The sequence below is a fragment of the Centroberyx affinis genome, unplaced genomic scaffold, assembly GCF_046629955.1.
Source record: "Centroberyx affinis isolate AG114_WGS23_722 - 3 ecotype Tasmania unplaced genomic scaffold, CSIRO-AGI_Caff_v1 ptg002666l_1, whole genome shotgun sequence".
Classification (NCBI taxonomy): Eukaryota; Metazoa; Chordata; class Actinopteri; order Beryciformes; family Berycidae; genus Centroberyx; species Centroberyx affinis.
In genome coordinates, this window is record NW_027280852.1 from 58074 (window position 1) to 83436 (window position 25363).

A 25363-nucleotide genomic window follows, 5' to 3' on the forward strand; every position below is an offset into this window, starting at 1 on the left:
CTGGTCATACCCGCTTCTGTTGCTATTGTGTGAGACTACTGACAACCAGTTTGGACCATGACACTATTTTGCTAAGAGCTGAAATATTTGTAACTTCTAGCACTTGGTGCTCTGTTGCACTGAAAGCCCACTAAGCTCTCAGCACTCTCAGCAACATGCAGCATATGCTTTCTAGTATAAATAAGAAACAAAGCCAGCGCTGTCGGTTCCTGGTGGACACACAGTCCTGCAGTTTCTTGTTGACACTTTCTCTCCTGCCCATCTCCTCCCCCACCCTCTCTCCATCTCCACCTCTCTGTTTATCTGTCTCTAGTTTCAGCATTGAGCCTAACTATGACTTCCTGTATATCTACGACGGTCCGGATAGCAACAGTCCTCTGATCGGTAGTTTCCAGGACAGCAAACTGCCAGAGCGAATAGAGAGCAGCTCTAATTCCATGCATTTAGCCTTCCGCAGTGATGGCTCAGTTTCTTATACCGGCTTTCACCTGGAATACAAAGGTAAAATTATAGCACCACCATCATTATATATAGTATATACTACTAGGATAGCTTCTAAAATAATAATACTAACACTACAGCAGACAACAACACAAACCACACATTTTGTATTCTGCAGGGAAGTTTCAGTTTCTTGTACTGGATTCTGTCTTGACTATAAGGCAAATATAACCCATATACTTATACGTAGTACTGTAAAATCACTATGCCTCTTTGGCTATGTTCAGACTGCCAGCCCAAATCAGATTTTTGGTATATCCAGATTAGAGTCGGATTGATTTTATCAAGTCTGAACAGCAAAAGACCACATGGAAAGCCACATTTGTATGTGGTTTGAAATGTGATTCAAACCAGATTTCTACAAATGCGTCTCAGTCTGACTGCTCTAGCCGCTCAAATCGGTTTTCAAACTGTCCTTAACGTGACGCACAGCGTGACACATGCCTTTGGCGTCACATCCAGAGTGCCAGAAACGAAAATGGAGAATATCAATAACAGCCTTTACTGTCGGGGATGTTGTCTACTGTGACGAGGAATTCTGTACCGCAACTAGATCATGCTGTGGTGCGGAGGAAAAATGATACGTCTCCATGCTGCATTTGCAGCTTTTTGTTTTGGTTTCTATCTGAAAAACTTGACGTCAGTTACCATACGTACACACGCCAACGTCGTTCCCACCACAACCAATGCAGATAGCTTAACAGTGCCTGAACACACAAATCCGACCTGCTCACTTGCAAATAACGGTGTGGACAGTCAGAACCAAAGATCATATTTGAGAAACAAATCGGATTTGCCTGCAGTCTGAACAAAGCCTTTGATATATTACACAAAAAAAACATTTTAAGTGTTACAATGCATCCACCATACCATCACTATGACCTTTACCCCAATAGAAAGCAGCACCGTCACCCTGTAATTGGCACTGAGGAGTCTAATGGGTTGTCTCTTAAACCAGACATCACCTGTAAATACACTGCAAATACGCAAAATAAATGTCTTTCTGAAATGAAAACAGAAATTAGAGACACTCCTCCCAGCTGGAGATGTCCTCAATGTTCAGTTAGCCACTCTGTAACTGTCACTTGTTGAAAAACAATTTTAATATACTCTGCTCAGCAATGTGATTACATTGGTGGTTGTTTTCTGACTCATCTCTTGTCTTCCACAAACAAGGAAACATGGGAAATGAGTTTTTAACGCTTTAACAGTTAGCATGATAGAACGCTTCAGATGTCTCGAGTTATGACGGGACGTCTCCAAAGTGTGTTTACAAATACACTGCTGACTTTTTATCTTTGACTTTGAGTAACGAACACTACTGTACAAGCCCTAAACACTCAATATGCTATAAACCACCACATATTTAGCCTTCCACACTGTAGACTGCATACATTAGACTGATTTTCACCCGGGAAATAAAGGTATTTATATCACCAAAGTATTTCTGCTGAATTGGCAGAAAGATAGTGTCAGAGGAGCGAGTTTGACTTACTTACACATCAGTATCAACATGGGCTTCTCTGGGGCTCACAGGAATTAAGTCTCAAGATGATGCAGGGTAGCCAGTGGGGGCAAAGCCATAATTTGCAGGGTTCATGTAGCATACAAAAGCCCAGGGATGGAGTTATCGTTTGTGCTCCATCTTTGGCAAAGGCAGCTAAGTCAAATAGACTGTTAAAAAGGCCAACTAAATGCCTGCTGCCTCATTGATTATCGTCCAGGGAGTTATTTATTATTAAAATTTGCTGTATTATTCATGTCTGTCTGCCTCACCTCTCTCTCTTTCTTTCTTTTCTGTTTATCTCTCTCTCGTTCTCGCTCTCTCTGTCTCTCTCTCCCTCTCTCTCTCTCTCTCCAGCCAAGCTGAGGGAATCATGTTTTGACCCAGGTGTGGTTCTGAATGGGACCAGATTGGGATCTGATTATAAGCTTGGCTCTACTGTCACCTTCTATTGTGAGGCTGGATACGTTTTGCAGGTACAAAAACTGAAAACAATTTCAACAGTCATGCGCTATAGGTAATTTAAGGGTATTTTCAGCCATATTGCCCATGCAGTTGAAGAACTGCACAGGCAAGATAGATAGATAGATAGATAGATAGATAGATAGACGTGTCCATCATAAATACATGGATAAATGCTGATTTTTTTCTTACTGTAATGTGATGGGGTTTTTTTGTTATTTTTAGGGTTATTCTACTCTAACCTGCAGTATGGGAGACGATGGCAGACCTGGATGGAACAGAGCATTACCTAGTTGTCAAGGTAACACACACAAACACACACACACTCACACCCACACAAACAAACACACATACACACACACACACACACACACACAAACATGCACACAACACACACATACCTGAGTGTAATAGAGCATCACCTTGTTGTCAAGTTAACACACACACATAAACTCATACATATACAAACACGCACACTTTCTAAGGATAGTCATCAGCCATCATCATGCATGACTAACTGTGATAATCGCACTGCTCAACTTGCCATGTCTATATATCAGAAACTCAAATACAGAGATATCACCCCATACACTACACTACACTACACTACACTACACACACACATATACACACATGCACACACACACACACACACACACACACACATGCACACACACACACACACACACACACTTGCTTACTTACATACGTATACATACATACTTATTCTAGTATCAACAATCTGTTTTCTCTGTATTTCTGTGTATGTGTGTGTATGTGTGCGTCTGTCTGTCTATCTCTGTGTGTACGTGTGCGTGTGTGTGTGTGTGTGTATATCCTGTCTCCAGCTCCATGTGGCAGTCGGTCTACAGGTTCAGAGGGGACTGTTTTATCTCCAAATTTCCCCAGAAACTATACTGCTGGACACAGCTGTATTTACTCTATATCTGTACCTAGAGAGTTTGGTAAGTTTATTCAGACACACACACACACACACACACAAACACAGACACTCCTGCATGCACACACGGCATTCCATTCAATGGGATTTTGTACCAGACAATACCATAAATATATATATATAGATGAAGAGGTTTCTTTTTTTTCTTTTTTTTGGATTACACAGTCCATCAGGTGAGAAGGTGTTGACTAAAGAGCTGGTTCTTTAGCCTTTTCTTAAAGATTGAGAGGGACTCTGCGGATCGAATGGAGTTTGGTAACTCGTTCCACCACCGAGGAACCACAGAAGAGAAGAGTCTGGCTAGAGACTTAGGGCCTTGTTGTGGTGGCAGCACCAGGCGCCGTTCCTTGGCAGAGCGTAGTGGGCGGGAGGGAGCGTAGACCTGAATGAGGGAGTTCAGGTAGGTCGGAGCCGTTTTGGTTGCTGCTTTGTAGGCGAGCATCAAGGACTTGATGCGGGCAACAACTGGGAGCCAGTAGAGGGATATGAACAGCGGAGTGACATGTGCTCTTTTGGGCTGGTTGAAGACCAGATGCGCCACCACGTTCTGGATCATCTGCAGAGGTTTGAGCGTACATACTGGGAGCCCTGCCAGTAAGGAGCTGCAGTAGTCAAGGCGTGATATTATAAGCGCCTGTACCAGGAGTTGTGCTGCATGCTCTGACAGGAAGGGTTTGATCTTCCTGATGTTGTACAGGGCAAATCGGCATGACCGAGCAACAGAAGCCTCATGCTCCTTAAAGGTTAGTTGGTCATCAATCATGACACCCAAGTTTCTGGCAGACTTTGCGGGAATGAGCTGAGCTGATTCGAGCTGGATACTGATCTGTTGTTGTACAGAGGGACTGGCTGGGATGACAAGGAGCTAGTCTTTGACAGGTTAAGCTGAAGGTGGCGTTCCTTCATCCATGCCGAGATGTCGGCGAGGCATGACATCCGTGCCGAGACTGTGGGGTCATCTGGCGGGAAGGATAGGAGGAGCTGGGTATAGTCAGCATATGAATGGTATGAGAAGCCATGTGAGCAGATGACTGCACCAAGTGAGGTGGTGTATATTGAAAAGAGAAGGGATCCAAGCCCTTCCCCTCTCCAAGACACTCTAAAGGATCTCCCTGAGAGGTAGGACTCAAACCAGCGGAGAGCAGATCCTGAGAAGCCAAGCTCAGTGAGTGTGGAGAGGAGGATTTAGTGGCCTGATTTAGTGGAATTGAATACTTGTCTTTACTAAATGAAGGGACAACACAGTTGGTCGAGTAAAAACTACAATAAATACAGTCATTATAATACATTCTTCATTCTGTCATTCTCTCATTCTTTGATGTTATATATGACTTTGTACAGAAATGTATAACTGTCTATATTGTAGGTGGACAAAATAGTCGGGAGAGTGAAACCTATAATCACAATATTCTTTCTCATGTATTTTCTTATTGTTCGAACTTTACTGAATGAACTAAGATGACTTTAAACATTCTCTGATTTTACTGGGGACACTCTGGATCCCCCTTAAGGACCCTTTGGGGTTCTTAGATTATACTTTGAAAACCACTGGAGATATTACACATGATCAAAAGACTCTAGCTGGGCACTTATTTGATTCCAGGACAGGGTTTCATCATTGAAATGACATTTAAAGATGAGGCTGTTTTTATCTTACCGCGTTTGATCACTGGTCCTTCAGCCAGTCATAACTGACACGTTATGAAGATATGAATATTGTAGAAGATTGTTCACATAAAGCATGGCTTCGTCGGGAGTGTGGTGTCATTTTTCTAGTCGTGACCGCTGGGAAGGTTACTCTCAAAATGTAATCTCTTTCAAATTACTGGTTATTGGCATGAAATAGTTATCAGTAAAATCATCCGCTGGAATATTTAAACTCAGTAAGGTAATCCAATTATTTTCACTTTATTTTGGGTTACTTTCCCTCCAAAATCCATTGAAGATACAGTTAAACAGTTTAATCCAATTTATCAACTGTAATTTGAATAATAATATAATTTCATGCAAAGTGTATCCAGTATCATTTTCAAGATGTGTAAGTTTACATTTGTGTCTATAATACCATGTCACAACATCACATATTAACATCTAAATTAGAGGTTGACCGATTATTCGGTTCGACTGCCTAACCAGGTGTGACTTGAACTTTTATAAACAATCAGTAATTGGTGGATATGAGTGTCGATGATGTCCAATTATGCCCCGTGGCGTTATGAATAAATAGCAGCGTTCCCTGAGGCTGTTGATGGTTGCTGTCTCGTTACATTTGCGTTGAGGCTTTTGGAGTGTCAGTTCCATGTAGAAGTGTTGACTGGGAGAAGCTAAGATTTGTTTGCCCTACATATTGTATAAGACACACAGACAGCCTCCCTGCACCTCCCACACAGAGAGAGAGAGAGAGAGATTGTGAGGCTTGTTTTGTTAACTTGTAGTGCTGTAGCTTCACACCATGCCCAGATTTGTTTTGATCAGCCATCATCCTCATAGAAGTTATGCATATGTAATAAATGTGATCTTGAGCTGGGAAGTGAGAACTGAAGTCCGTTGTGTGCCAGAAAAACATGCAATGGTCATTTTTTTCCCTAATATATCTGTAATTTATGTTTTCACAGCAGGTAAAGTTACCATTTTTGTGAGATTAGTGTAATCCTGTTTTATGTGATCTGTTATTCCCAAACTTAGGACAGCAACCTGTGTGAAAGGCAGATGATGATGTTGTTTAGGAAGAAAATAAGTGAGGGAGAGAGACAGAGAGAGAGAGAGAGAGAGAGAGAGAGAGAAAGGAATGTCTTTACGAAAAAAGTCTAAAATCAGAAAAAAAAAAAAACACTGAAGAAGGAAGCTCTGAATTAATGAGGCAAAGAGAGTTAATATTAATGCTGCTGTAGTTCATTTCCAGAGAAACTCAAAAGGAGCTGTCAAACTGGAAAACAATGTTTGTGTATGTGTGTTAAAGAGAGAGCGAGAATGGGAGAATGAGAGAATGAGACAGCATGCATGTGTTTTGTCTGTGTGAGTGGAAGTTTTAGAAAAGGTTGTGTTTGTGTGTGTGTGTGTGTGCGTGCACTTTCTACAATCTGCAATGCAGAAAGATTTTCAGTACTGAGGCATGTGTTTAACTCAGTATGGGACAACGCTGCTGTGATCACTTAGCTCTGTGTGTGGCATGTGTGTTTGTATGTGTGTGTGTGTGTGTGTGGTCCTTAGTTATCACAGCATGAGAGGAATCCATTGAGATGTCTTGGCAGTGTGTAAGCTTGCGCCTGCGTGCATGCGTCATGAGTTAATGTGTGTGTGTGTGTGTGTGTGTGTGTGTGTGTGTGTGTGTGTGAGTCTTCCTGTCTCAAACTATGCTGCTTTTGAGACATTTTACCCGTGAACTCCTCCACCTGGTCTGTGGTATCTAGATATCACTGACTGACCCAGCGGGGAATGGTGGAGACACAAATCACTTTCCTTCAGAATACATGGGGAGGGCTTTTAACTATTTCTGCTGACAGGCAGAATCCCGCCATTCTTCATGTCCGCTCAACACCCAACCCCCGTCCGCATCCACACCTCCAAGCACTATCATGGCTATAAGTATACACCAGACTTGGCTAACAAGCTACAGTAGCTCTGTGCTTTTCATCTACCCTATAAAAGCTATTTCAAACTGATAGTTTTACTGTCAGGCTCCCACCTTGCCTTCCCTTGAACTCTGACACCTGCAGGGGCAACTCAGCGTCAACCAATAATTAGAATTGTGTTGTATTTTTTTTTATTTTATTTTATTATAAGCTCAGGATTTACAGAAAATCAGATATCTTTTGTGAGTCAGAGCAACATTTTAGCGAAAGTCGGATCAGGTTTCAAAAGAACTCCACAGAGGGAGAGAAACAGCACTGTTTAAAGTGACCAGTGACCTTCTTATAGCCGAATACCCTTGGCAATGTTCAAATTTAATCCTTTACACCTCAGCCTGAGGGTCAAGTAATAGAGAGAGAGTGAGAGAGAGTGAGAGAGAGATGGGGGGGGGGTAAAGAGAGAGAGGGAGTGAGATAGAGAGGGATAAAGAGAGGGAGAGAGGAGAGTGTGTGTGCGTGGGTTCATGTGAATGTGCACTGGTGTGTGTCAAGTGCAAGTGGAGGGGGAGCTAGCTCCATTGAGGCTGAACTAAATGTAATTTATCCTAAAGGACCTTTCTTTTTCCGTGAGCTGCAGACAAACAGAGATTCCCCTTCGTATGAGTACGACTACGCTACCTTCATATTTATGTCTTGGTAGCATTTCACTTATGATTGGCTTGAAGACACAGTGATCGCAAACATGAGAGAGAAAATTGGAAGAATGCGAGTGAATGTGGGTCCATATGGATTGCATCCTGGTGGCTCAGTGGGCTAAGGCGAATACTATGAACTTGTGACACCATGGGTTTGACAGCTCACCATCTGTGTCATATGCCATTCACTCCCACTCTGTCCCGTCTTTCCTGCCACTCCACTCTATATAATAAAGTAGAAATGCCATGAAATACAGTAGAGGAGACTTGGGGACAGAAAAGCATCGTGCCAAACTGTCATGTGTTGACAAATGTAAGCCAAATTTTGCCAGCGCTAGCATTTTCCACATTAGCTGACAATGTTGATGCACCGTAGCCAACAGACTGGGGAGGCAGTGCATGATGGAGATAAGGTGATGTTTTGGCTATTAAGTGTCATGATTTGTAATTTTGTGCCAATATTTGGCTTCAAATAGAAGTTGACACACCAGCTTAATGACATTTAAATTAGGCATTACAGTTTGAATTCATCACTGGGAGGTCAGGCACAGACAGTGGCACGGAATGATAATTCACAACCATTCAAGTGTGGTTTACTTCTCTCTCTATCTGTCTTTTTTTTCTTGTCTGTCTTGTCTCTAGTCCTCTTTGGTCAGTTTGTGTTGTTCCAGACTTCTCTGAATGATGTGGTCGAAATCTACGATGGACCCACTCAGCAGAATACGCTGCTGTCTTCTCTCTCTGGGTCTCACTCTGGTAAGTATCGATGGATGAATGGATAGATAGATCACAAAGTTCACCACTAAAGCCCTAACCCTCTCTCCCTCTCTCTGTATCTAGGTGAGTCTCTCCCTCTGAGTTCGGGTAACCAGATCACCATAAAGTTCACCACAGTCGGCCCAGAAACCGCTAAAGGATTCCACTTTGTCTACCAAGGTCAGCCAAACACAGCGAGGTCAATAGTACACTGCTGTCAAAGGAAAACCTCTTATGGCCACAAAATAAACATTATAGGAATCAAAAACAGCCTTTTTTCAGACTGGTGGAGAGTACTAAAATTTAGGTTTCACAGGCCTCTAAGTTCGCAGAACTAAGCCCATAAAGTAAAGTATAAACTTAACTTAAAGGAATAGTTCACCAAAAAATGAAAATTCTGTCATCATCTACTCACCCTCATGCCAGTTGAAAGGTTGCCAGCACAACTCCATAGCAGCCTTCTCCAAAACAACTGAAGTCAGTGGGGACCAGTTCTTCAGAGTTCCAAAAAGACCTACAATATATTTACACCATCATTTAGTGCAACTTAACTACAGCTGATTGATTTGCAACAAATAATGGTGTATAGGTCTTTCTATTCACAGTGTGATTGTTTGGCTGTTTTTGTTTTGGAACTCTAAAGAACAGGTCCCCATTGACTTCAGTTGTTTTTGAGAAGGCCGCTACGAAGTTGTGCTGGCAACCTCTCTGTGTGTTATATGGACTAACAAATTTCACCTGTGTTTCATTTGACATGAGGGTGAGTAGATTGAGTAGATGACAGAATTTTCATTTTTGGGTGAACTATTCCTTTAAGTAAAAACATAGACAACACCAACTTTTACCTTGTTAACAAGTTTTTCCACAATAGCAGTGAATTGTATGTGTGTGTAGAAATGGTTGTTACCCCAAACCCTTTGCTTTCAATTTGATATCACAGTTGTTATTTTGTGGTGGCCATTTTGGGCACATATTTGGTTTAATTCAATCGGGGACACATAAAATCACAAAGGAAAGAAACTCTGTGATAGGGGAACGATTAACCAGTTAAACTCCTATTGAAGTGGTAAACTGCTAACATCGACACGTTTTAATGCTTGTTTGACATCTTTTTTATGTCTGCAGCTGTACCGAGGACCAGTTCCACCCAGTGTAGTTCAGTCCCCGAGCCGCGGTTTGGGAAGCGTCTTGGCAATGACTTTGCGGTGGGCTCCGCGGTGCAGTTTGAGTGCAACCCCGGCTACGTTCTGCATGGCTCCACCGCCATACGGTGTGAGAGTGTACCGGACAACTTAGCGCAATGGAACGACACCCTGCCGACATGTATAGGTAAATATAAATCCAAATCCCTCTCTCTCTGTCAAATAAAGTATAAAATGCCTAAAATAAATCTAAAAAAAAAAAAAAAAAGCCCAGCATTGATCGAGCCTAACTGCATCAAAGCCAGTACACAGGGTTGGTGACTAATGTAACCTCCCGCCTCTGTCTTGCTGTAGCTCTCTGTGGAAATGGCACACACACACACACACACACACAGTCTTACTTATGTCACTTGGGGTATTTACATAGACTTACGTTCATTTCCTGGAGACTTACCCTAACCCTAACCATAACCACTACTTGCCTAAACCTAACCCTTACCCTAACCTTAACCTAACCCTAACATTAACCTAACCTAACCCTAACCTTAACCTAACCCTAACATTAACCTAACCTAACCCTAACCTTAACCACTGACCCAAAAATCAGCATTTTACCAATTGGGGACACGGCTTTTGTCCCCAGTTGCACAAGCCGTCCCCAATCAACTGTTCTTAAGTCTGGTGTGTGTCCCTGAAAGTGACTTAAGTCATACCCACACACACACACACACACACACACACACACACACGCACGCACGCACACGCACACACACACACACAAACTGTAACCTTTCTCCTCTCTTCTGACCTGGCAACCTGTCTGCTCACTATTCTCTCTCTCTCTCTCTCTCTCTCTCTCTCTCTCTCTCTCTCTCTCTCTCTCTCTCTCTCTCTCTCTCTCTCTCTCTCTCTCTCTCTCTCTCTCTCTCTCTCTCTCTCTCTCTCTCTCTCTCTCTCTCTCTCTCTCTCTCTCTCTCACAGTTCCCTGTGGGGGCGTGCTGACGTTTCGTCGTGGGACTATCCTGTCGCCTGGCTACCCAGAGCCGTATGACAACAACCAGAACTGCGTGTGGAAGGTCTCTGTTCCAGAAGGGGCTGGAATACAGGTAACGCCCGTTCCACTGCTTCCTGTTTGATCTACCTATCATTGGCTAGAATGCTGAGCGGGCAGGATGTCAGAGAAGATAAGATAGCTTTGGATGGATGAATGGTTGGATGTTTGGTGAGATAGAGCGACCATCCAGAGATGAGTGGATAGGATCTAAATGTAAGAGATAATGCCTGATTGTGTGGAAGCGAAACCATTCTCACGGACAATACAAAGGCAAAGATGCCTCCGACACAAAGTGGAGTCTGTTACTGTTTAACAGACACATCAGAACATATTTTCCCTTTACAGAACATCACATCCAGTCAGCTTGTCCCAAACCACCATTAGTCTCTTTCTCTGTCAATTCAAATATTCTTTATTGTCAAAAAATATACCAAGCTCACACATCTTATTTTTGGTTGTTTGTTGTTTATTGACAGTTTTTATTAAACATTTATATTAGGAATACTCTGATGTCATATGTTTCACCCCCTTTACCAGATTGGGGGAGTTTGTAGAATAGAATAGATCATACCAAATGCAATCAAAGGCCAATTCGAATGTTTTATTGAAGACAACAAAACAAACCAAGGAAAAAAAACAATAATCTCTCTCTCTCTCTCTCTCTCTCTCTTTATATATCTCTCTTCTCTCTCTCTCCAGATACAAGTGGTGAGTTTTGCTACAGAGCATAACTGGGACTCTCTGGATTTCTACGATGGAGCTGACAACCACGCACCAAGACTAGGCAGCTACTCTGGTAACCCATTGTTTTAGTATCTTTTTGAGAGCGAGTGTGAAATTTACTGAGATGTTGTGGTCAATAACATCATGGCTTTGATTTGGTTTCACAAGCGCCTGCAATGTTTGCCATTTAAAAAAAGTCTCCATTGCCACATGATCTTCAATATCATTTCATAAAAATAGTTGAATCATTGAGTAGAAACGGCTCAGATGTGTCATGGGACAAAAATAAAACACCGTAGCCTGTGCCCAGACAACGTTGGACAGAAGTTTTCAGAGAAAAGCAACATATACACAAAGTTACAGTAAATGGCTTTACCTACTTAATCTACTGTCCAATGCTGATAGCTGCAATTACTTTGGTAGTGAGATTGACTAGCCAGGAGTATACTTCTCCACCTCAGGACTAGGTGTGTTCCTAAATCAACTTTACTGAGATGGCCTGTCACATAGCTGTACAGGACCAGTTAGAGTGGAATGTATCGGTTGAAAGAATTTGCGGTCAGGACCAGTCACACAAACATACATAACGTAAAATAAAAATGAAGAAAAAAAGCAACATTGTAAATATTATGACACCCGAGCATAGCAGACAGATACTTGGCACGCAAATGCAACTCAAAAAAATAAAAATAAAACCATATTTGCCATTGCACGTTTGTCATTGTTTATATTTTGAGCTGTACGAGAGTCGGCCTCGCTGCTGGCCATGCAGCTCCCTGCTAGGAAGCCAACCTGTTGATAAAAATTTTAATTAGAAGTTAACTGGTTCCATTTTGCCTCTCCCAGCAGGGGCTGAGGAACACACCCAGTGACACCTGCTTGTTTATCTGAGATTCATTCAAAGACATATGGGGAGGTTTTGTAGCATAGCTAGGATTGGATTTTTCCTAACCAACCATGACTTGTCAAACATGCTAATTGCAAAAGTGAAATACTCACACTGCTAAATGTTCCATAAATTTACCACACAATGTTCTGGGCTTCATCTTTTTAATTGACTTTCATGGAAAGAGCAGGTGTTATTTTCAAAATTACTCTACTTTTAACAGTTATAATTGATCAAATACCAACAATATAACAATCAAAGCAATGTAAAGTATCAAACAGAATGGCATGTGATACAATGATTCCTCATCATGATTGAGCTATTAAGCTCAATCATGATACTCAAATATTGCTCTTCTATGTAATGCAAATTTTTGGCAGGCATGTTGCTGTTTTGCAAGACATTCCTCTGGATTCGTTCACTGGTGTGATTCCAGTGGCAGCCTGCAGGGGGAGCCGTGGCCTTCAGGGGATACTCGGACTGCTTTTAGGGAAAGAAAGTCCTTGGGTCGCCCTCCCGCTATTGCATTAAATGATCTATGCGAAAAGGCTCGACATCGCCATACTGAATTGGATCTGAAATTATATTATTGACAACAATGAAATTAACATGACAGTGATTCCCTTTCTATATAAAAGAGAACATCTTCCTTTTGTGATTGTAATACATGCAGGCTAACAATGAAACTCAGTTTTTACAAGGGTCAATTGCAATTGTTAATTAATAACGCTATCTATTCAAAAATGACTGTTATGGTTAAGTTCATGCAGTTTATTATTCATCGTCATGTATCATTCAACATTTCATATTTTTTTTTATTTTTCAGTATGATAATGAATGAGATTTTCTCTGGAATGTGAACACGACCAGCAGGGGAGCTGCTGCATAGTGTTCAAAAATCTGCTAATTAATTCTCTTCACAACAGGCAACTTCTATTGCGTCCTAATTTAGATCCAGAGGAATGTCTCGCTATCTTTCATAAGTTTTCCTGACACGCCTGTCATTCATGAATGTCAAAATAAACAACATCATGTAAATCCAAATAAGCTTTGCCCACAACTCATTGGCCCTTGGAAAAGTAAACTCCACAAGTGGCTAATATTAGAAGATGTTGTTACTCCCTTTACAGTCACATCTTGAAGCTAAGCCAAGACACTGACATTTTCACCGAGAAGGAGCTTAGAGTAGGTTAATGTTCCTTTACATTACAGTGCAACATCTAGCCAACACTATGCTATTCTGGAGGGCCTTCACAGAATTACACTGTTGAACTTTTCCAGCGTTGCTTCAGTAATATGGTATCATTTTTCACTTTGTACTTTCCCTTGCCACGCTAAGTAGGTCAAGCCAACATTTGAAAAGTGGTTTCAAATAAAACAGATGCCTCAAATAAAAGTAATCCCTCTCTCCCTCCTTCAGAAATACTTCACAAACTAAACAAAGTGAAAATGTAGGTTTGGGAGGCCTTTGTTGTTTTCTTTGCTGTCGGATAACTAAAGATGATTTGCTCTCAAACCTCTGTTGAAATATGAAAAAATGTGATCAAGCTCTTCTGCTGCTCTCTTTCTCTCCCCCTGCTTTCAGGCACCACCATCCCCCCTCTGCTGAATAGTACATCTAACAACCTCTATCTCAGCTTCAGCTCTGATATTAGTGTCTCAGCTGCTGGCTTTCACCTGGAATATACAGGTAGCGTGTTTGTTTCTATCTTGTCTCTATGCTATATTTATCCTACATATGCATAATGATTGTCTGACACACTCTGATCATGTTTGTTTGACTTTTTTTTTCAGCTATTGGGCTGGAGTCATGTCCAGAGCCCCAGACTCCAAACTATGGAATTAGACAGGGAGACAGATATATGGTGGGAGACGTCGTACAGTTTTCATGTGAACAAGGATACTCTCTTCAGGTAAAAATACAACTTGTGTATCATCTTGTATAAATTTATATTGGTTAGACAGACAGAGGGACAAATGTGTGTTGGGAGATGTCCAGTTCACTTGAGAGCAGACACATGCATTACAGCTAAGTGGCAGTTGTTTTTGTATTTAATGCAGACCAACTGGCAGAAATGCATCTGAAACAATGAAAAGTCATTCAGCCTTTCAGATGTGCAGCCACTCTCTCTTTTTATCCTCCGGCTGCGCTACTTAAGGAATCAAACCAAGAACTATTTAAACAGCGACTGCAGAAGGAAACCCCACTCTCGGGTGGTTTACCCAACTCTTACTGAACGTACAGCTCTGGTGTGGTTTGCACAGCTCCTGAATAATGTATGTCTCTGGTGTTGTCTGCCCAACTTCTGTACAGATTACAGCTCTGGTGTAGGCTGGCCCACCTCCTGCTTAATATGCAGCTCTACATTGCATCATCAATGATATAAAATGACTTAGGTTTTCATAGGAATGCATGAATATTATTGTTCAGTAGACAAAATGACAGTTTTTAAGTCCTTTATTTAATGTATTTAGTAAGTAAAGGATACCCTACTCTGGTCTGGGTTACCGGGTGTAGGGGTTTTTAGGGTGTCACCAACCCCAGTATAATGTACAGAGTCATTTTCCAACTTTTGTATGATAATGGATCATCTGGGGTTTTTTTTATTTCCAGGGCAATGCCCACATCACCTGCATGCCTGGACCTGTGAGGAGATGGAACTATCCTGTACCACTATGTCTTGGTAGGTATGCTCACACACTCACACCCACACCCACACCCACACCCACACACACACCCACACCCACATACACACACACACACACAGATCCACACACACACATGAAGATGATCTTAATGCATATAGGCCTGGTTCTACTAAGATGCTTACTGTGACTTTTTGGTAATTGAGCTGTTTGATCCTTTGATATGTTAAAGCTTTTGACATGATGCAAAGCTCGCTCTGATTCTACAATAAACATACACAGTGTGCTAAAGCATTAGCACGCACTGAGGCAAACTAAGCAAATCCTGGACACACATCTAGTTGCACAATGGTAATTTGATCAAGAAGCATATTTATTAAAATCTCAGTATTTGTGTATTTAATTCAAAACAAGGCAAAAAGTCAGGTTGAAGATACTGAAGTCTTCAATAACTATTGTCATTTAAAAGGAGAAGCGTGACTGTTTGTTGTACTCAATAAAGTCAGCCTCCTGCTTTTGATGTGGTGCTGCTTTCAACACTGAACCACTATTCTCCTTTTTTTGTGTGTGTGTGTGCGCGTGTGTGTATGTGTGTGCATGAATGTGTGTGCGTGAATGTGTGTGTGTCTCCAGCCCAGTGTGGTGGATCTATGACTGATGTGAGTGGAGTGATTCTAAGTCCTGGTTACCCCGGCAACTATCCCAGTGGATTAGACTGCACATGGACAGTCAACTTACCTGTCGGCTTCGGTAAGAAACACAACTTGGCACACTTTGGGCAGAAATGGTGTGGGTTCTCGGTTGGTCTGTCTGTCTATATATATATATTTATATCTGTCTAGCTGTTTTTCTATCTCTCTGTCCCTCAATATATCTGTTATTTATTGATTCACTCACTTATTCACTCACTCAATTAATCAGTCAATCAATCAGTCAATCAGTCAAGTCTTTGTATGGCCTAAGCCGTGTATACTTTTAGGACAGTCTGCGAAGGATGTTCAATTCACACTGTTCAGTGTCAGCTGTTATTGCCAGCCTTTCTATGAGTCTATTGTTGTTTGCTGTAAATAACATAAGCCATGTGCTTTTCTTAGGTATCCATCTGCAGTTTCTGAACTTCTCCACCGAAGCGATCCATGATTACTTAGAGATCCGTAGTGGAACGCTAGAGACCGGCTCAGTCATTGACAGGTTCAGCGGACCAGTCATCCCCAAGCCTCTGTTCAGCACCACCCACCAGACCAGCTTCTTCTTCCACAGTGACTACTCACAGAACAAACCAGGGTTCCACATCACATATCAAGGTAAATATTACTACTGTTGTCACTACTAGCTTTAAGGCTACATCTTCTTTCACAGTGACAACACAGCTGGGTAATTTGCTTGGCAGAAAAAACACAGCAGCAGACGTCTCTTCATAGGCTGGATGTCTGACTGCGCTGTATGCTTGGCTAAAAACAGCAACTGTTTACAACCTGGAAACTTTGTTGCTAGATTTAGAGAATTGTCTGGCTGTGACTTTATTTCTCAGAAGTGACAAGCGACTAACTACTTTTTTCAGACCATGGGGAAAAATGTCCCCAAAGCATTTGGCAACAAATTCAGGGTGGCTACAGGTCTTCATTTTCATGCTGATTTCAGTGATGAAATTGGTGTTATATTTCATTCTAACTGGCCTTAAAAATGTCTTGAGAAGTCTTAGCTTTACCTTGGCAAAACTTGAAGATACCCTGAAATTGGTACGCCTGATCCCACTCATATGCAAATTAGCCTATGAATGTCATCTGTCACCTCACAGCAGGGGCACCACCAACAACCCATTTTAAACTCAGAAATAACCTGACTACAGTGTTATCGCTATTATTATTATTTCCACTACTATTATTGCTACTACCAATTACTACAGTCAGTACACGTTACAGACCAATGCAGCCTGCATGCCATGACTTTGTTAAGTATTTGTACAGTGAGTTTTGGCAGCATACTCTTGTAGCTTTGAATGTGAAAAGTCACAGTGACTTTTAGGTTGAATGGCAGACTATCAGATTTAATTTGAGAGTATATCAGATGAACTCAGAAGGTACTACATTCCTTTTTTTTTTCAGAAGACACCACAACAAATAACGAAACGCATAACAGAGAAACCCCCAAAATCTAAAATAGTCAATATTAGCGTTGGACGTAGTTAAAGTTAAAGCAATCATCATACACCCCTATTCATTTTCACATTAGATTTAGAGTTTTGTCTACTTCTCTTGTCATTGGTTGCACCTTGACTAACTTGCATGCCTGTATTCCTTGACTTAGTGGTGATTCCTATGGCTGATTTTTTTTGGTTTGCCATTTCCATGTGTTGTTGCTCATTTTGATTGTAAAATTGTTCCCATGTCTGTACTGCCATTTTGATTTGTTGTTCAATTACTGGCTGTTTTTATTGGTTGTTCAATGCCTCAATGGTTGTATTTATTGGCTCTATGACTGACTTTGTTCTGTTCAGTATGATTGCAGTGCACCCTCACAAGACAATTGCACGTATCATTTACCTACTGCTGCAGTTCTTGGACATTTACTGACTGGTCCTGTGTTGTCATTAACTATCCTCCTTAACTGACATTTTGATGGGTTATTATCTGTCCAGCCTACCAGCTCCAGAGTTGTCCAGACCCTCGGCCATTTCGGAACGGCATTGTGATCGGCACAGATTTCAGCGTTGGAATGACGGTGTCGTTTGAATGTCTGCCTGGCTATTCTCTGATTGGAGAGGCTTCACTGACATGTTTACATGGAATCAGCAGGAACTGGAACCACCCATTACCACGATGTGAAGGTAATACAGCTGTGGTTATCACTAAGTATTACTATGTCAGAATGACAGTGTTGTTCGAATGTCAGCTCGGATGTTCTCTTGATCCGAGAAGTCGTACATGTTGAGAGCTAGAACTGAAATCGCCCAGTACCACACTGTGAAGGTAATACATCTAGTGTTAGTAGTTTTATTGCTGCTAGTGTTAGTGCTTGAAATTGAATATCTCACTTCCTCAGACAGGCATCATTTGCATTTACATGGATTCTGCAGCAAATGGGACCATCTTATACTGGAGTCTGAAGGAAATGAAAGTATATACTTCTCTACTACAGGTTTAGCCATGGTAGAAGTCCCATGCACTTTGTACTTTGCTGCACAGCCTCTGGACTGTTGCTCTGTGCCCAACAGGAGTTGTTGGGAAGCCATCGATCTCCCTGGCCGTCCCGAAGAACATCCTCACTTCTGAATGCTTTTTAATAGCATTTTAGTGATGATATCACTGCTATTATGAATATTGGTAATGTTGTTTCTTATTGTTCTCTGGCTCTCTGTAGAGGTAACATTACATCATTAAATGGAGCATCATTAATCTTACTCCTGGCTGTCCAGTAGAACACTAAGTTTGAGGACTGTTTTTATGTTATATCTGTTTAATGGGTGCATTATCATTATGCGTACCCACCAACCTGCCTTCTGAAAATGAGCACAGTTTTTTACCTGTAGGAACGTGGAAGGAACCCAAAATGCAGAGTATGCGTGACACACCAGCACAAAAAACTCATACAAGACTAATAACATACAAATGAGAATTGCTCTAAAATATATGAAATTAATGGGAGAAATTACATTACGAGGGAGAAAGGGGTAAAATAAATCTGGGGGAAATGAGAGAGGTGGCAGGCATGTTGTTATTCTGTATTTCCAGCTAATTGTGGCGGTAAAATAATATAATTGCACGGAACATATTCCCCCTCTAACCTAAGAATTAGTCTAACTTCTCCGACTGTGCTGTTGTGCTGTTTAATAACTGCTCATTAATCTAATTGCTGTTCATATTTATTTTCTAGCATTATTTGGAGGTGATGTACAATGAGTCATTGAATGGGAACATCTACTGCCCTTGTCATCCTGTTTGATGTGTAGGCTTCAGAGCTCTAACTCTTATATAATGAGCCTTGATTTAGAATAATACTGTTAATATTCTGTCTTATAGCTCTCAGCAGTGGTAACATCACATCCATGACTTGAAACAACCACTCTCCCGAGGAATACCTAAGCCTCAGAACTGTAATAAAAATGTAATGACAATTTATTAAGGGTATTATTGGTAATAATATTATGTCATAGCGCTCTGCAGTGGTCATCACGTCAGTGGGTGGAAATATGGAAATGCGTACCGTCCTGGTCACCCAGACGATTACTCAAGCTTCATAACTGTGATATTAACTTAATGGCAATTTATTAAGGGGTAATACTGTTAATATTCTATCTTACAGCTCTCTGCGGTGGGAACATCACATCGTTAAATGGAACCATCTACTCCCCTGGTCACCCAGAGGAATACCCTAACTTCCAGGACTGTGTCTGGAGTGTGAGAGTTCCTCCTGGCCATGGGATTTACATCAACTTTACTGTACTGAGCACTGAGCCCATATATGACTACATTACCGTCTGGTAGGTATTATTCTTGTTACCGTTCTCACTCTGCTTGTGAACCAACACTCCTGTTCATCCTCATATTTGTGTTGCTTATTCCTCTTCTTCTTCTCTACCAATCTCTGTCATCTAACTGCTTCTTCATGCTTCATACTTCTTCCTTCTTCCTTCTTTCGTCTTTTTCTTCTTCTTCTTCTTATTCTTCTTCTTCTACTTCTTCTCCTTCTTCTTCTTCTTTTTCTTCTTCTTCTTCTTCTTCTTCTTTGTCTCCTTCTTCATCCAGCGTTAATCTGTGCAGATTTCTCAGGAAATCAAATTCTAATTTAAATATGCTTTATTGGCGTTACAGGAAAGAAACCAATGTTGCCAAAGCAATACAGTATATCAGTTATGAATCAATATTTTCACATTAAATCTGAAAATCAGTCAGTTTTTTTCTCTACTTTTTTCTTAATATTTTTTGAGAGATTTTGCTTAGCTTACACATGAATGATGGGGCTAAATCCATGGTAGCTGATGCACTTTATACATTTCTGTTGTATTTCAAGTCAATTACTTGCCTCGAGTATGGCTTCGATTCTATTCATAGTCTTGAAGGTATACTCCATGCTACACACATACACACACTTTCTCTCTCACACAAGATGTCATGCTCTTTAACATTTTCTCAGAGCTGACCACTAATTGGCTGAATTCCTGCAAGAGTTACCATGACTACAGACATCTCTCCTTTAATATGGTTACTCTGACATACTGTTTTTTCCTTCTTGTCATTTTGTCTTACCCACATTTCTCTCTCTTCCTCCGTCTGTTTCTCTTTCTCTCACTCTCTCGTTCAGTCTTATATGTTATATATCTTGCTCCCTCTACCTGCCTAGTGCTGACTTCGTTCTCACTTCATTATTCTTCTTGAGGAAAGCAGCCATTGGCGACAGCAGACATTTTGTCAATGCAGGTGTTTAAAGGGTGCTTAGATACTAAGTTACGTAGTTATCTGCAGGTAAAAGGTGTCCCATAAATAGATAAACTGCTCAGTCTGTTTCTATGGGCAGCATGTCGCTGTCCCTTCTCCAGAGCTAAAGTGCGTTTCCTATAAATACTCAATGTGTAAGATGAGTAAGATGGCAGCACTTTAAAAACATCAACTGGCATACAGACGTGTAGAAGCAAGGCTAAGCGGGAAAAGCACACCAGAAGGGTAAGAACTGAAACATTTCCATGCCAGACATGTATTTTTAGATCATCGGGGAACAAAATCTAAATGTTATTTTGTGTTTTTAGTCTGTCATGATGTTAGCCATGTCGACATTCCAGATTAGACTGTCAACAAACTCAAAAACTTTGTAATGCATTGAGAGAGACTGGCAACATTGCTTGCGAGATAACTGTACCACGCAAGTACCCAGATGGCCCATATGTATCTACAGAGTCACTAGTTATCTAGCAAATGCCATAGAGCAGGATTGTATAGCTAATATGGCTGCCGCTAAAAATCACAATTTCCAAACTGTCTGTCTATAGTCCCTTTCACACATAGAATCTGTAAGATTGCCATATTAACTTTTCGGGCAGCCTAGTGGTTTCCCCTATTCACACTATCAGCTACTATCCATTAAGGCCGAGGTTCTCCTGTTTTTATTAATGTGGATATTAATCTTGTCTTCTGCTCAGATGGCTAGTAGCTCCTTTGTCTCTGAGTTTTTCTGACATTTTTGAAAACCAAAAATTCACTTCGCTGGTTTTCAAACTTTACTCCAAACTCCAAAGAGATGCTTGCTGTGGGTTAGCCGCAAACTGAAATATACCACCCCAGAGTCTGTTGTGATTGGCTGGCTCGCTCTATGTGAAAGAGTATTATGTGACACTGTCATAACTTTTTCTTGTGCTTGCACACACCAGACACTAGGAACACTTTTCAGCCGCCCACCTGCACTACATTCACGGAATTCAGTGAACTGGTCACACAGCATGTACCTGACCCTGCTGTCATTAGGAAAAGTGGACAAACTGCTGAACTCGTATGAAAAGGCAGAGGCAGCAAACGGGCGGACACACACACACACACACACACACACACACACACATACACTCTCACAGCCACACAGTCACAGACAAAGCTGGCTCCCTGTAGAGAGCACAGTGTCTGTAGTAAAGGTGTGATTTTCACAGCAGTCTCCTTAGTCCAGTCCCAGCCAATCTGACAGTCAGTTAGTCTGCTAATTGGTCTCATACTGGGAGGCTTAATAACAGGAAATGATACAATTTTATTGAAAGAATAGCTGATCTTATGTGTCACGGATGTTACCTTACATAATGCTACCTAACACGCTAAAATCTGTGATCTATATGCTGCTGTTCTTCTGTATATGGAAGTAATGAAGCCAGAATTTCATGTAGGTGAATGGTGATACCACTTTAGACGACTGGTTCTCCTGTTAGGGATGCTAGTATGAGTGGCACCAGAATTAACCAGCGGTGGAAAGCAACTCTAATTACTCTTCTTGAGGTGAACGTGAAGCAGAGAAGAGGATTACTCCTTACATAACTGACAGTCAACTGTGGTATAATTGGCCTCATCCTGGCACACTGAACAGCGGGAAATAATCATTTAATTTAACTTCATGATGATACTTTGTAATTACTGATAATGGCCGCGCTATTGGTTAATATTAATCTGACAGCTGGTGGGGCTGTCATTAAAGGTGAGATGTGCTCATGACAAAAACACCGGGAATAACCCGGCAGGTGACAGATAAATTCATGTCCTGTTTTCGGTGATAATTGTGTAACTTTTCATGAATGCCATACGGATATTACTGGCATTTATCATTCTTATGATCTTAGACAATTCAATCAATATTTATGAACATGAACACCTCTTTCCGAAAGGAAGAATAAGAGAGCCAAGGCTTTGAACTGTGATGTTATCGAGAGACAAAACCTAAAGCTGCTCCATTGGCAGTGAATTGGGATCTGACTTTGCAAGGGTTTTATATTCAAATGAGCTTTGTGTCATTTTAGTGCTGACTGTTTTCAGGAGGAAAATGGGCACATATCCATGTAAAATCACTCTGGGTGCTGGCACTGTGTCCACAAAGTCCACCTGCCTTCATGGTCAGTGGAGCAGCTCCAGGATTTGTCTCATGATAACATCATTGAGTCTCTTGTCTCTTTGTTTCTTGCCTTGGATGAACCATCCCATGATCACAAGTATTCATTTAACTGAGATCATAGCAATAAGTTATGCAAAATATATTTTAGGGTGACTTTTCCTTCTTATTGTTCCATAATAGGAAGATCAAACCCATTCAGTCGTGGCTCTTTATGCTCATTCTATTACAGGTGCAGGTAATAGGTTGAGTTGCCCCTTTCTAACACAAATTATCTGTCTGTGTGTGTGTGTGTGTGTGTGTGTGTGTGTGTGTGTTTCCCTCTCTTTGTCTCTCCATAGGGATGGCCCAGACCAGTCGTCACCTCAGATCGGTCAGTTTAGTGGGAACACAGCGTTGGAGTCTGTCTACTCCACCTCCAACATCATCCTCATCAAATTCCACTCTGACTTCTCTGGAGCGGGCTTCTTCGTCCTGAGTTACCATGGTAAGACTATAATATTGTTGTCAGCTGTCGTACAACTAGCGGCAGTATCGATCATTTAAGTGGGAGTAGGTTGTTTGATTTTGTCTGCTCAGTCGCTCACATAATCCTCATTAACTGATTTCTCTTAAGTTGATGTCTTTGTCCTGAGTTGCTATGGTAAAGCTATATTATTATCATTAGTTGCAGCTGTTGTGATGGTATCGATCTCTTTGGTGTGAACACACTGTTGGACTCTGCCTACAACATCATGCTCATCTATTTACGCTCTGACTCACCCACTTTGACTCATTCTGACTCATGAAGTTTGTTCTTCCACTGGAACTTTTGACTCTCTGACTTTTGACTCTCACTGACTTTTTGCATTTTACTGCTGTAATAATGTTTTAGTTGCTGTGGTAGTCGTGATAGTTTAGTAGTACTGGTATTTGCAGCAGTATAGAAACTGTACTCAACGTCATCCTCATCTAGTTAGTGTCTTGCTTGTGGGCTAAATTGCCTCAGGGGCAAAGATTTGGTCAAAATTTCATAGCATATATCACTCAGCCTTCATCTTCAGGATGTAGTCAGGGGTTTTGAATGGAATTTTCTTCTCCGAAATGCTCTTCCTGCTTCCATGTTAACCAATATCAGGTTTACATATATATATTATATATCAGTTGGGTCCGAGGGTGTTGGGTTGAGCCTCAGAATACTTCAGCACACTGAGGGATGGCATTCAAGTCCAGTTCCTCAGGCTTCATGTATTTAGGTTGAAGTCCAGTAGACCAGCCGGTTTCTTGTACAAGTAAGTTAGGGATAATAAAATAATGTACTTCCTTAGACTAAATACTGAAGGCTAGTAGCCAGTGTCAGAGAGAGAGAGAGGCAGATTATAAATGCTGTATGCTACTGACCTTGTTGCAAAAATGTGATTGAGTTTATTCATCAACAAGCTGGTCTATTTCTTTAAAATGGTGGAGAAAAACCCAGGTCAAAGGAGCGGCCAACATTCCTCTTGTGAATTTTGGCTTTTCCATCAAAGCTGCTTGGTTCATTAGCCAGTCCTTCACCTTAACTTGTCTGTCTGCGGGCGCCAATCTTCTCCTAGTCATCAGTGTTCATCTCCAGTTATAATTCCTTTGTTCTCCAAAAATGATGTTAGATTAAAAGAAAAGAAAAAAAATAACCTTTTATCTCAAAAAGTCAGATTTTCAGGAGAGAAAAAAAATAATCAACCTCAACAAACATCATGATCTTAAGAAAATCAACCTTTGTTAAAAAAATGTATAATGTAATGGGGTTCATAGGCAGTGGGGTCATGGAACTGGCTCATCATATAACGGACCGTGTGAATTCATGCAACAAAAACAATTAATTAATTAATTAACCTGTCTGTAGAAGTCTCTTTATGTTGTTGTCCTCCAAAACACGCACACACACACACACACACACACACACACACACACACACACACACACACACACACACACACACACACACGGTTGTGGAGTTTGTATTTTTGCTGGCCCTTAGCTGCTCCCTCTCCGTGCCAAAGCTGTCCATGCATTTCAATTTTTCATTTCATTTCAATCTCTAGCTGTGGTCCCTCACTGCTCTTGGATTTCTCTTTGTTTTCAATCACTGTTTAAGATGAAAACCCCCTGCATAGTCTTCCATCTCGTTTTGCCCATCGCCTGCAGACGTCAATCTTCAGACAATTTGCTCTCTTTGTCTTCCTTTTTCTGTATCCCTCTACTGTCACGTGAAAACCTTTTAGCTCCAATTATGGTGTTTTTCCATATATATATATATTTTTACTTTGAAGGATTACATGATCCTTTATGTGCTGAGGTAGGTCCATTACCCCAGGAACCCAATTATTTTTTATAATGGCTTAAAAATGCATGTGTGGTTTCTTATGTTATGAAGCTATTAGATGAAGAACCATATGCGTTCACTTTTACATTTTTGGAAAAGCCTGTACACTTGCAATTATACCAAGCCCACATAATTTTGAGTGTCAGGGTAGTATCCAACCTTTACTGTCTTTTATTATGAGTGCGCATAACACATAATTTATTGTCCCTTGATTATGAATGTTGGAAGTGTATATGAAACACTTATTACTTATTACTTGTATTACTTATATTACTCTTCCACATCAGAATTGCTGAGTCCCCCGAAAGTTGACTTTTTGAGCAAAGTTTTTATCCAATGGAATCGCTTCTTTCATGAGTACCATTCTCTACACCCTCTACACCCCTTACCTCTCTCTCTCTCTCTCTCTCTCTCTCTCTCTCTCTCTCTCTCTCTCTCTCTCTCTCTCTCTCTCTCTCTTTCTCTCTCTCTCTCACACACTCACACTCCTCCTTCTCTCCCATGAAGCTCCTCTCGCTCGTTTCTTCCAGAGAGTTTCTGTTCAATTC

The 25363-nt window shown here is 41.1% G+C and overlaps 1 protein-coding gene across 1 annotated transcript in view; it reads left to right on the forward strand.

The window, feature by feature from the left end:
• LOC139657313 (CUB and sushi domain-containing protein 3-like) overlaps positions 1-25363 on the forward strand; it is a 117988-nt gene that overhangs the window by 50711 nt on the left and 41914 nt on the right. Inside the window, exons 22-38 of the mRNA XM_071535104.1 lie at positions 314-501; positions 2363-2481; positions 2693-2768; positions 3316-3432; positions 8335-8448; positions 8533-8628; positions 9574-9777; positions 10572-10696; positions 11344-11440; positions 13839-13943; positions 14048-14166; positions 14868-14937; positions 15533-15649; positions 15994-16203; positions 17538-17726; positions 19202-19379; positions 22813-22958. Of these exons, the coding sequence (XP_071391205.1) occupies positions 314-501; positions 2363-2481; positions 2693-2768; positions 3316-3432; positions 8335-8448; positions 8533-8628; positions 9574-9777; positions 10572-10696; positions 11344-11440; positions 13839-13943; positions 14048-14166; positions 14868-14937; positions 15533-15649; positions 15994-16203; positions 17538-17726; positions 19202-19379; positions 22813-22958 (2270 nt within the window). The remainder of the gene's footprint in view (positions 1-313; positions 502-2362; positions 2482-2692; positions 2769-3315; positions 3433-8334; positions 8449-8532; positions 8629-9573; positions 9778-10571; positions 10697-11343; positions 11441-13838; positions 13944-14047; positions 14167-14867; positions 14938-15532; positions 15650-15993; positions 16204-17537; positions 17727-19201; positions 19380-22812; positions 22959-25363) is intronic.